Source organism: Trichomonas vaginalis, chromosome VI (genome assembly GCF_026262505.1).
Source record: "Trichomonas vaginalis G3 chromosome VI, whole genome shotgun sequence".
NCBI lineage: Eukaryota > Parabasalia > Trichomonadida > Trichomonadidae > Trichomonas > Trichomonas vaginalis.
The window spans coordinates 8,069,988-8,082,787 of NC_067208.1; the positions used below are offsets into that span (position 1 = coordinate 8,069,988).

General features: G+C 33.0%; 6 protein-coding genes across 6 annotated transcripts, besides 1 other annotated feature; 4 read left to right on the forward strand and 2 right to left on the reverse strand.

The window, feature by feature from the left end:
- Nucleotides 1-7,738: part of a mobile genetic element that runs on past the window's edge.
- TVAGG3_0826660 (keratin-associated protein family) lies at nt 164-1,729 on the reverse strand (the record flags this gene model as incomplete). The annotated part of the gene is made up of 1 exon (XM_001293130.2): nt 164-1,729. A coding segment is annotated over one exon (1,566 nt), but the record flags the coding sequence as incomplete, so codon positions are not given.
- TVAGG3_0826670 (uncharacterized protein) lies at nt 2,259-2,591 on the forward strand (the record flags this gene model as incomplete). Its single annotated transcript, XM_051248312.1, has 1 exon — nt 2,259-2,591. The coding sequence occupies one exon, from the start codon at nt 2,259-2,261 to the stop codon at nt 2,589-2,591; it is 333 nt and encodes a 110-aa protein (XP_051083787.1).
- On the forward strand, nt 2,633-3,655 carry TVAGG3_0826680 (organellar and viral DNA polymerase type B; the record flags this gene model as incomplete). The annotated part of the gene is made up of 1 exon (XM_001288939.1): nt 2,633-3,655. A coding segment is annotated over one exon (1,023 nt), but the record flags the coding sequence as incomplete, so codon positions are not given.
- Nucleotides 4,400-5,272, forward strand: TVAGG3_0826690 (organellar and viral DNA polymerase type B; the record flags this gene model as incomplete). Its single annotated transcript, XM_051248313.1, has 1 exon — nt 4,400-5,272. The coding sequence occupies one exon, from the start codon at nt 4,400-4,402 to the stop codon at nt 5,270-5,272; it is 873 nt and encodes a 290-aa protein (XP_051083788.1).
- Nucleotides 7,739-9,723: 1,985 nt separating the features above from the next.
- Nucleotides 9,724-10,755, forward strand: TVAGG3_0826710 (inositol polyphosphate kinase domain-containing protein; the record flags this gene model as incomplete). Its single annotated transcript, XM_001305422.2, has 1 exon — nt 9,733-10,665. One exon carries the CDS (start codon nt 9,733-9,735, stop codon nt 10,663-10,665), a length of 933 nt encoding a protein of 310 aa, XP_001305423.1.
- A 657-nt stretch (nt 10,756-11,412) lies between these two features.
- On the reverse strand, nt 11,413-12,784 carry TVAGG3_0826720 (positive regulation of peptidyl-threonine phosphorylation; the record flags this gene model as incomplete). Its single annotated transcript, XM_001305423.2, has 1 exon — nt 11,482-12,453. One exon carries the CDS (start codon nt 12,451-12,453, stop codon nt 11,482-11,484), a length of 972 nt encoding a protein of 323 aa, XP_001305424.1.
- Nucleotides 12,785-12,800: the final 16 nt, after the last annotated feature.

Consider the following 12,800-nt stretch of genomic DNA (forward strand, 5'->3'; position numbering starts at 1 on the left):
TATCAGCTCCTATTTTATTGATTATAACAGGTTTGTCTTCTCTTGAACGAATTGATTTAACTGTCAAAGGTTCAGTGAACTCATTATTTTTCAAAGGAATCAATGTTGTATTGATGTTTTCACTATTAATATATACTTCTTTTGCATCAATACCAGATGGGAATGAAACTCTTTCATTAACTTTAACTGTTGTACCATCACCTGGGTACATATCTTTCTCTGGACCTTTGATTGTCTTAAGTATGACAGACTGTGGTAAAGTATATTCTTTAGATGTAACTTTACGTATCTCTTCGTCAACATAACTTTTGTCAGCTTTGTTTGCAATCTCAAGTGCAGTTCTTCCTCCATTATTTTTGTTCTCCTCAACTTTCTTCGCTAATTCAGCAAGCGAACAAAAGATGTAATCTATCCCTTGAAACTCTTTATCTAAAGTAATACTATTAGTACTGATTGAATCATTTACACTCTTGATGAATTCTACAAATGATGGATATAATTCACGAAGTTTAACAATAACAGTTGGAACATTAAGGTCAACTTGATCTTCTTTCTTATCATCTGCATCTCTTGGTATTGCACGTAACCAAGCAGTACCTAATTGCCAATACATTCTCGCGTTATGTATGGTAAAACCTACAGCAGATTTTGCGTTTGTCAATACAGTAGTAACAAGATTTTTGAAACCTAGAACAAAACCACCTTTACCACCAGGTATTAACTCTAAAGCTGCAGTGACTGTTTGAATACCATCTCTTGCACCAATAAAAGTCCATAATGCATCAATTTGACCTTGTAATGATATCCATGAGGCTGCAGTAGCTCCGGCGTTTGCTATGTCAAAGATGAATGATAAAGGATTGAATTTAAGACCAGATTCTTTATCTTTGACAACTTCAACGAAGTCATTGATATTTTTCTTCAAGTATTCCTTAGTGAGAATAACACCATCACCAGCAATACCAGTAGCTTTAGTCTTTCCTTCAGCATCAAATGTGATTGGTTTCTTCAATAAAATAACTTCTGGTGTTGTACTGATACTATCATTAGTGGAGAAAAATTCTCCGACATGACTTGCTAAGTATTCTTTCGTCAATAATGTTCCATCACCAACAATACCAGTTGCTTTTGGACCATCTTCTGTGAATGTCAATGGTTTCTTTAACATAACTTTATCTAAGTATATTGCAATACCACTATTTTGTACTTGTTCATGACCTAATATATAAGCAAATGCTGCGTTTAAAGCATTATACAATGTATCTTCTTTAAATGTTAAATGACTGTTTTCAATCATTGGTATATTGAACAGTGTAGACCTTGGGTCAAAATGAACTCCATGGTCAATCGATAATAACCGTTTGACATGATATATTATAGTCTCTAATGCTTCATTAATATTTACCTCACGAGTTTCTTGCAAACCATTACTCGCCATACATGAAAACATATAGTCCTTATCAGTTCTGAAGAATGGAGCATCTAAATAATTATTCTCAACTCTTGTCACACGATTCTGCAACTCTTGAAGGTATTGACTTATGTCTGTTTCAACAATTGTACCATCTGGTTGCTCGATAGGTAATATACCTGGACCAATGGTAATGTCTTCATCATCAGCACCTTCTTTATGTATGACTAAAGCGTTATCAGTAATTCTCAGAGAATATTCTTTATATTGAAGTACGCTAGACTTATAACATTCATATGCATATGGAACAACACTCATTCTTTTACTACATATAAAAATGATGTATTATCTACAATCGACTGATCCTAATAACTACGGGACAATACAGTTTCAAGCAGATCCTAACATGGGACATCCAAGTAAGATAAAGATGAGAGTAAAAAGTGTCAGTACTATGGCGAACTTTATTGTTTGTGACGAAACAGATTATTTTGTCTTACAGTTAGACGAAGATGGAGAAGAAAAGGTGTGTACATTTAAGTCAGCTCTTTCATTTGATATGGATACAATTGTATCAAAACTACAAGCGATTGTAACAAAACAGTTTGATTATTATAACAAGAAAAAAGGTCAACATAATGTAACAGTTTCACTCAGTACTACGAATCAAATAAAATTTACGTCACAGGACGTAGGACATAAAGTCTATTTAAAAGATGCTTCACATAGAGCAAAGCTTATTTTAGGTGCATATGGAATAGAACTACCTATTGTACATAATTATTATCTACAAATGCCAAAACCACCTATGCTCAACTTCGGGTATCAGTTATATCTTCGTTCATCAATGTCTGTCATCTCTGGGTTCAATAATATTGACCAAGTTGATGATCGAAGAAAGATCATGTACAGATCTACATGTTATAACATCAATGAGTTCTGGATACCTGGTAAACCTCTTATATGTAAGGAATCCTCACCATGGATAGATGCATTTCCTTGGGAACTAACTAATGTTACGTTTACTTTAGTTGACTTCCAAGATCAGCCTGTACGATTATTGTCACCAATGTTTATGGTGATAGAGATTAAACCAGATAAGCCAGAAGTTAGAGAAACCAATGATATTAGTGATGATGATACAGAATCTTCGTACGATTATGATTACGATGACGATTAAAAAAAATAACGTATATTTTTTATCGGTTATAAAAGACCAACATGCTCAATGCTATAAAAGGATTAGTTAATAACCTTTCACCAGAAGATAAGAAAGGTATGCTTGATATGTTTGGGATCAAAATGTCTAAGAAAGCTAAAGACATTACCAATAAATTAGCTCTGGCAATTAAGAATCAAGGAGGTACAGGAAGTGCAGCAGATATTTTCAAGAATGCTAAGAGCTTCTATGATGACTACAATGGTGTCATGAGTGTTCCAGCTTCAAATTCCCCAGTTGCTTTAGATCACGATCAGAGATCTCATAATAGAGCGTTAATGGAGATGCAACCAATATACTCAGACCCTCCACCAAAGATGTTAGTTAACAGAAGATATGAAACAAGGTATGCAATTAACTCAAAGTTAGTTACACCACTTGCAAAAGTCATTGAACTCTTGTTTGCTAACAATTATTTCGAACCAATTAGAACAGGAGAACTTTGCACATACTTCACAACAATGTATAATGAGAACCTTGAAGAAATGATTGACCTCACATACAATGAGCGTTATTGCGCAAGGGTGAAGAAAGATTGGAGTTCAGAGACGAAGAAAGACATGAAGTTCCCAAGAGAACATGTTTTCTTTGCTGACTTCGAAGCATCAACTGATGGAAACATTCACAAGGCATACAACATTTGTTTCATGGAAGATGACGATGATGGTTATACATCAATTTGGGGAAGTGACTGTGCGTCAAAATTCCTCGAAGCTTTACCAGATAAGAGTTTAGTTTATTTCCACAACTTATCGTACGATGTCACTTTTCTCATGTCTCAGTTAGAAGAGATTACAGGAACTCCAATCATCAAAGGTTCACAGACGATGCAGATACAAGGAAAGTACAAAGGAAAACTTCTCTGCTTCAAAGACTCTTATGCAATCATCTCAACTAAGTTGAAAAGATTCCCTGAAATGTTTCACCTCACTAGTGGTGAAAAAGAAGTTTTCCCATATAATTACTACACGGAAGAGTTGGTTAATACAACTAAAGTTGGTAACATCGATGATGCCATGAATCATGTCAAAGATATTGAAGCTTTTAATGAGAACATTGAGAAGATTGAAGATTGCAAGATTGATGATGAACACTTTGACATGGAAGTTTATTCGTCATTCTATTGCGGTCAAGATGTACGCATTTTACGAGATGGCTTTCTTAAGTTCCGCAATGACCTCATGACTGAGTTTGAAATAGATGCTTATGATTATGTTTCAATAAGTTCTATCTCAAACAAACTCTTTGAGAAGAGAGTATATTGGAAGAACGGTAATCTCTTTGATCTTGCAGGAAAACCTCGTGAATATATTTCCAAGTGTATTCAAGGAGGAAGATGCATGTTAGCTGAGAACAAGAAGCAATACAATGAAGGAGAACTCATCACTGACTTCGATGCTGTATCATTGTATCCATCAGCAATTGCTAGACTTTACTGTTTAGAAGGAATTCCAAAAGTTATGACAGAAGAGATGAAGAGCAGTGAATACTTGTTGGAGCATCTCTTTGATGATGACCAAGCTGAACCAACAAAGGAAAAGTTCATCTCAGGATTTTACTGTCAGATCGAGATCTTGTCGATCGGTAAGAACTCAGCATTCCCATTGATTGTCGTCAATCCTGACATCAACCCTGACTTACATGTTGCCAGAAGTTCCAATACATGCTGCAAGATGTTCGTAGACCACATTACGCTTCAAGATCTGATCAAGTTCCAAGAGATCTCATGCAAAGTCATTGATGGATACTATTATGATGGAAAAAGGGACATGACAATAAGGAATGAAGTTAAGAAGCTCTTCGAATTACGTGCTAAGTATAAGAAGGAAGGTAATCCGATACAAGAGATCATCAAACTTCTTTTGAACAGTATCTATGGTAAGACGATATTAAAGCCCATTGACAAAAAGATTCGTTTCATCAAGGACAATAAGCTCACTGACTATATCATTAAGAACTATAATGACATACAGACAATAGAGTTCATCCCCGATTCCGAACTTTCATGTGTAAAGTCATTTAAACCTATCGTTCGTCACTTTAACTATTGTCCATTAGGTGTTTCAATCCTTTCTATGTCCAAACGAATCATGAATGAAGTATTCTTCACAGCAGAAGATTTGGGCTTGAAGTTGTTCTATCAGGATACAGATAGTTTACACTTGTATGAGAAGGACTTAGATAAGTTAGCAGAAGAATACAAGAGAAGGTATAACAGAGAACTCATTGGAAAAGCACTGGGTCAATTTCATTCAGACTTTGCAGAGATTACTGCAGGACATATGTCTAAGGCACAAAGATCTATATTCGTTGGAAAGAAGACTTACCTCGACGAATTAACCAATGACCTCAAGGAAATTGCTTTCCACTGTCGAATGAAGGGAATCACACAGGACGTAATTGCACTTACTGCAAACCAAATGTTCCCAGATGCGATACAAGTACATTATGACGAGAAGAAAGGTTTGTTCTTCCCTGAGAAAGTTGGGGAAAAATATAGCATCGTGGAATTGTACAAATCTCTTTATGAAGGTGATGAGATAACCTTTGACTTGTGCATTGGTTCGAAACCATGCTTCAACAAAAATAAGGACTTCACTATTTCAACGAAGTCATCTTTTGAACGTAAGTTAAAGTTCTAAACACTTACTTATTATTTTTCTTAGCTTCTTCCTCTTCTCTCAATTTCTTTGCAATCATTCGTGGATTCTTTGCGCGTCCAGCTGCTAATGCAGCTAATTGTTTCTCTGTGAGTTTACGCTTTGGTTTAGCTGGTTTCTCTTCTTGTGTTTGTTCTTTGGTTTTGAGTTCATTAAGTATTTCTTCACGAAGTTCATTCTTGAGTGCTTCTCTGTCGAAAGTATTCTCAGTCATTTTGTTAGGAGTAAAAAATTTTATTAGGATAGAAATGACGTCAAAACTTTCACCAAGTGAAAAGCAATCAATCATATTGAATGAAGCTAAAGGAATACAACATCCATTATATTATGTTTGTCATATGAAGAATGGTTCAGTTCAAGTTAGAAAGAGAAAGGCACCATTGAATTCACCAGCTCCTGCCCCAGCTCCTGTTGTTCAAGAAGCTCCTAAAGTTGATGAGAAGAAAGAAGAAGAACAAGCATATACTAATAAAATGTTGTTAGAGATGATGACAAAGATATTAGAACGTAACAGTGTAGTTAATGAACCAAACATGGACCCAATTGAACGTGAGAAGGAAACTAAAGAGAATCAAGAATATGTTCAATCAATGGAAGAGAAAAGAATACACTTCGATGATGAACCAGAGCCTGAACCAGAACCTCCTAAACCTCAGCCACAAATAAGACGAATAATCCCAAGAATAAGAAGATTGTAAATTTTTTATAGCTGAGAAAGATGTTGAACGATAACCTCAATACATACAGTATTGCTGATTCCATCAGACAAGTAAGATATTATTTCGATCAAGTTGATGGGGCAGTTCCTATTGGAGATACTAACCATAGATATGTCCCAACAAAAGTGCCAGCTATGCCGACAAATACTATTGATAACGGTTATATTACATTTAACATATCACCACCTGGTGAGAACATGATTGACTTATATAATACGTTCATTAGTGGTTATGTCGATGGTGAGTGCATAATTACAACAGAAACTGAACCAGCTGATGAAAAAGTTCCTAAATATGATGGTGAAGTATATAAAGAAAGAGCTGTTGAGACAGCTCCTACACAGGATCAAATGTTACAGCAATTAAAGCAATTGATACTAAATATGCTGGTGGCAAATCATGTGCACATCTTCCAGCAATTTGGTTGGGATACATTGATTCATTCTATGCTGTTGAATCATATCAATTAATCGCTAATGGTAAAAGTGTTTATACACAAGATAATGCTAGAGAAGAAGGTTACATTACTTCTACTGCATCTACAACAGAAGCTATTAAGAAAGTTGATGTATTTAGTAAGGCTAGACATAAAGATGTTTTCAATAGATGTGATACAGTTCGTTCTGGACAGATTATTGAGTTCAATAAACCAATTAGTGGTGCAACTACATTAAAGTTCCACATACCAATCAAGATTGACCTAAGAAGATTCCTAATACTTAATAACATTAGATTCCTTCCAGCGTTTGCTGGTAACTTACAACTTAAGGTTAAGTTCAGTATTGCTGGTATGGTTTGGACACCATTAAGTTATCAGGATATTCTACCATTACCGAACATGCAAGCCAATGTTACAAGCTATATTCCAATCACTAATCACTTCACTCCTATCTATGAAGGTATCAAAGTTATTGATACTGTAACTTGGAATGCCGATAAGAGTACGATATCATTTGGTACCAAGTTTATTAAGTTCACTAAGAAGAATGCAAACTTCTTTGAAATGATTACATACTGTAACTCATTCTCTTTGGACCCTAACATCTATAGTGATTTGGTGACAAGATATTCGGCAAAGACTCTAAACTTCCCAATCAAAAGAATTGACTGCATTACTATGGATGGTTCAATGGCTAAAGGTGAAGGAACTCCTTGTACATTCACGGCAGCATTTACTCCATTATATGTGAACACCATTTATACACTATTTAAGAAAACACCTAATTATAACACTACCTATGAAAATCCACTGTTTGAACAAATTCAACTGAACTGCGGTGCATATGGTAACATACCTGCTGAGGCTCAAGCATCTAATGATCCAATCTTCTATGAGATGCAGGCAAATGCTACTAACAATAATAACGATACTGTTGGCTTCAACTATGATGTCATGAGGTCTATCACAACCACATCAGTCCCCCAATTTGGAATCGAGTCAAATGACTTAGGTCATTACCTATGTGGATTCCCTTGCGAAACTGATTATACATTCCAACAGGGTCAGTTATCTAACTCACCTATTACATATAAGCTTACAGTTAAGCCAACAGCAGAGTCTATTAACTATACTGAGAAACCAGTGTTATGCTTCTTACGTCACGTTTGCCTCTCCATACAGATTAAACCGGTGGGACCACCTATCGTACTTCTCGACGATTATGATTTATCAGCCCCTGCTAGTGAATAAAGGTTAGTTTACATATGAACGTTTATTTTTACACATATATGCGTACATATGCGCGCCCGTATAGTGTCACTTTTCTGTCACTTTTTCATTGTGCCGGTGCCTGTAGCTGTAGGCTACAGGCGACGCACAATGTATACTGTACTATTTTCATCTTAAATAAAAACGGATAATATAGAAATGCAAATATCTTTAACAAACTCTTGAATTAATCAAAAGATCTGAAGATATTAGTGACTTATTGTGATAATAACCCTTGTAGTTTGTTTTAATCATTAAAGATTCTTTATTCCAAATATTCCATAACATTTTTACTCTAAATATCTATGATTTGTCATAGAATGTAGCAACATAGTACGAATAATTTGAAAAAAGAAATAATATATGGTAGATCCTCTGAGAGAATTAACATTTCCAGTATATTTCGAACTAATTTCAGATTCTTTGGATAGTCTTAGGCGAAAATTCAGGTCAAGGCTTTAACAATATTGCATGAAATAAGAAATGTATCGTTCCTGGGTTCAAAATTTGAGTAAAATCATATTGATTTCAAAAGGATGTTTTATATTCAAAAAAAGATGCATATGAATATAGTATGGGAGAAGTAATAGTTTGTCACTATTACAATGATGCAAAAGCAAACTTTGACGATTCAAGATCCAATATTAAACTTATTTCTTTGTTACACAATCAATTAGATGATAGTGAAGAAAGTTAAAGCATTCGTCGCTTAAATAGTTATCTTTTGAGACTTTCGAAAATGGCAATATTTTTTGATGGTTAGTGGTATGCAACAGTCACTGGCCAGATAATAATTTATGTGTCATATATTGTATAAGAGATATATACTTTTATTGTAAACTTCCCTAATAAAAGTTTTTGTTTTTTATCATCTTTGAAATCATACTGCATTTGACATAGTCGTTATGAGTACCACATTTTGTCGAAATTATAGATGTAAACAAAATAATGCTTGTAAGAAAACATCTGATCATTAAGTAAACTAGCTTAAAAGCATTATGAAAGTTTTATATATTGGCAGGTGGTAATGATATGTAATACTTTGATGTTATTACAATGTTTCAGAGAATGAAAAAAATATCGAGATTGAGTTAAGGCTTGTAAGTTCATGAATCCCATTATTTCTTGTTATTTATATGATTGTTCATTCGAAATGTTCAGTAAACTGCGTTTTTTTATTGAAACAAAATTAAATAGTACAAATTTCATATTATATTAGGGTTATTTTGATTGTTTTGTACAAGATCCTTCTATGTTAATCAGTATTTGAACCAAATTTTGTAAATTGAAATGAAAAATGGTCAAAAGGTGATTTATTGGACATTTTTTAATAGGTTTAGAAATGATATGAATAGCAAATCACTAAATTTCATAAATTAGAAAAACTAACGATGTGAAATTCATGGCATAAAAAAAGCCAAACGATATTGTAAAAATTGAGAGATCTAATCGTAGACGCTACACTGAAAATAATTTTGTATGTTTATGTTTAACCGATTATTATAACATTAAACTCCGAGTTTTCAGAAAATTATAAAAATTTACTTCAAAAATATAGAATCAAGAATCTATCCACATCGTTACAATCAATGCAACAATTTAAAAATAATTTTCAAGGTGTATTTTCAATAGCTTCTAAATTGAGATAAAATGTGTTCGCTAGAGAAATGGTTTTCTTCTCAATTATCAACACCTTGGATAAATGTACTAATTATATGTATATAATGATTATTTTAGGTAAAAATGGAAAATTTAGAATTGAATATCGTGCACGAAAATTGACCAACTATCAAATTGAAAAAATTTCAAAATAGATAAAAATAGTATCAAATACTATGCATAAATCTTTAAAAATCAAATTTGAGAAAACTCATAGAAATATCTTTTCTTTGAACATTATTTTTTAGAAAATTACTTCTTTCAATATTCTATACTAATATTGCACAAAATGTTCACATTGAATTTTTCAGATTATTGTCAATTAATTGAATTGCCAAACTATTCTTCGACTATTCATGTCGCTCGAGGGTATGACGAACCAACCAGGTCCAATCAATGATAAGACAGTCCTCCATATGGACTCCAGAAACGGTAGTGAGATCAAGAGAAAGAGATTTGGCCACGAAACCCAGAACTTTAGTTTCAATGAAGGTTACTTTGCCAAAATTGCTGATAAGCAAGAAGTAATCATGTATGATTTGTTTTACAATAAATGCAAAGGTATAGTAAAGCCATACTTGCTTCCAAAATGCTTGGGAACAGGTTATTTTAATGAGGGTAACACAGCCTTGAAGTCTGGCGATCCAATTGAAGTAATGTTTACTTCAAAGATGACATCCGAGCCTCGTGATGGTCATCCAGCCATGATTTTCCAGGCAGATTTAACTCATGGTTATGAGAAGCCATGCTTAGTTGATTTCAAGATCGGTTTAAGATCATGGAGAGTCGGCTCTTCACAAAAGAAGTCAACAAGAAGGCGCAATAAATTATATACTGAGCCAACAAGAACTCTGAAGTATCATATCAGAGCAGCTATGTGGTATGGCTCCAGTGATGAGAAGTTCTATCAACACGATGAGCTTTGCTACGTTGAGAGAAATTTCGGTTTCTTCTGCACAAAAGAAGAACTTGATGTTTTCATGCATGAGTTCTTCAAATACCCACAGCAGATCCCAACCTACAGAAAGAAACTTGAGGAACTTGCAACTGCATTCCAAAAGTTCCATGACACAATTGGTCTTCGTATTTACAGTGGTTCTGTTGTCGTTGTATACGATGCAGCTCACCCTGAAAAGTTTGACCTCAGATTCCTTGACTTTGCTAAAGGCTTCTATCATATCGAGGAAATCGCCAAGAAATTCGGTGAACCATTAGATGCCTGCGAAGATTACGTCGTAGAAGGCCTTCGCAATCTCTCAAATGAACTCGGAAAACTTTTAGAACAGTAAGAATACTATCATAAATTTGTTTTTGTAACTATCCTATCGATGTTATAAAATTTAATGTCTAAAAATGTTTATTTATTAACTAAAAAGAAAGTATTATCATATAAAAATGAAAAATGAATTTTTAAATTTCAAATTTTGCTATAAATAATGTAATATGAAGAATTATGTCAGTCTATATTCTACATGTATATTGGTGAATTTAAAAATATTTTATAATTGCAAAAACAATATTTTATTTTTAATGAATATACTTATTTCATCCATGTTAATATATTATATTAGTAAAAATAGAATATGGTATCTATTTAATTTTTAAAAATAACCCATCCTTTCTTTCAAATTTTAAAGACAAAATAAAAAATGAATTATTTGTTCATAACAAATATGAACACATTTTCCAATATATAATTATCATTTCGTTTAATTTACCTATTTAAAAAGGGGCTAGAAGCTTTATACAATAAAAATTTATCTTAATCCAATCAAGATTCAACATTTCAATAAAAAACTTCGTTCAAAATCCTTCATAATTGCAATAATATCATACATTCCTTATCCAAAAGAAATTATATTCAACTACACTGAACAAACAGAGTTAATTGACTCGATATTTCAATTTTCAGGAAATATCTTAATTCACTAAACTTAATAAGAGCAAACTGTATACATAAAATGACCAAAATTTAGGAATCTAGTACAGAAAATACAAAACAAGTTTCAATTCCTCATGATAAAAAAATATTTTGGTTTGAAAAATATTAGTAAGAATATAATTACAAAAATAATTTACAGTTTAGCTTTACTTTATAGTTTTGATTAATCGAACTTTTGTATTTGTTGAATAAAATCTGTTCGGAATGTTTGGTCAAAAGGACTGTCCAAAAGAGCATCTGCAAACTTTTTGAGGCTTTCTTTGTTTTCTTTCGTAAAGTTGATGACTTTTTGAGGAGCTTTATCGTAATCAATGAATAACTTATAGATTTTCAAAGATTCGATAGCTATATTTTTGTATTGAGATGTAAAATGATGCAAAATGAGGTCGAAGTTATTTTCATTTGCTAAATAATTAACTTTGAAGTGCTGATTCTTTTCAATTAGTTCTCGAGTTAGTTTCAAGCTTTGGAGGCATGATGCATAGTTAATATCCTCAAGGAAATGATTCAACTTATCAACAATAAATTCAAAATTATTTTTGATATATTCTTGTGAACATTGGGAAGATATAATCAACTCCTTGTAAAAAGAAAATGAGTCTGCAGCAACATCGAAGTGTGGAACTGTAAAATACTTAACAAGTTGTTCGATATTTTTCCGACTCAAAATTTGCTTACAAAGAGGTTCATATGATGAACAAACTCTAAGCATTTCACCAGTTGTTATTGCAAGCTCAGGATGGTCATAGCAGTGAATTAGAGTGTCAATAATTTCTGGATCTTCAACAATGTATTTAATCATTGGCGAATCACCATTATTTTTGTAAGCTACTGATCCGGTGAATATCATTGCATATTGCTTTCTTTGTTCGACTGGAAGATTTTGCAAATTTAATAAACCTTCGATGACAAAGTTAGTAGCAGTAATATCATTAATAAGTTGCAAGGCTCTGGTGTTGATTTCTTCATCTTCAATCTTCTTATAAAGTATGTCAGTCATCCTTCCAAAATTTTTATTGATGATTTCTAAATATTTTGCCTTTTGCTCAAGTTGAGTTGCTTCTCTATATCCAGAAAGACCATTTAATGCCTTTTTAATGATTCGAGAAGGCTTCATTTTCCCAAACAATGACATTGTTTTTTTGAATTTATGTCAATCGAAATAAAAAAAAGTCTTTTCGTAAATAAGATTATCTTTAATATCACGTGGAATCCAAAACAATACTCTTTCTCATCTATTTAATAATAGGATGCATGATTACATTTCAATTTTGCTTTGAAAGGATGATTGTTGGTCAATAGAATGGCTCTCTAGTGATTGTACAACAAAAGTATACACCATCTATATGCATCTCCTACTAGAAAAATTCGATTACATCTCATGTTTTAGTGAGAACATTTGATATCTAAGCTTTGACATACATTCTATTCAATTCAATGAAGGAAGGAATCATATTACATCGAAGCCAATTAATATTTCCA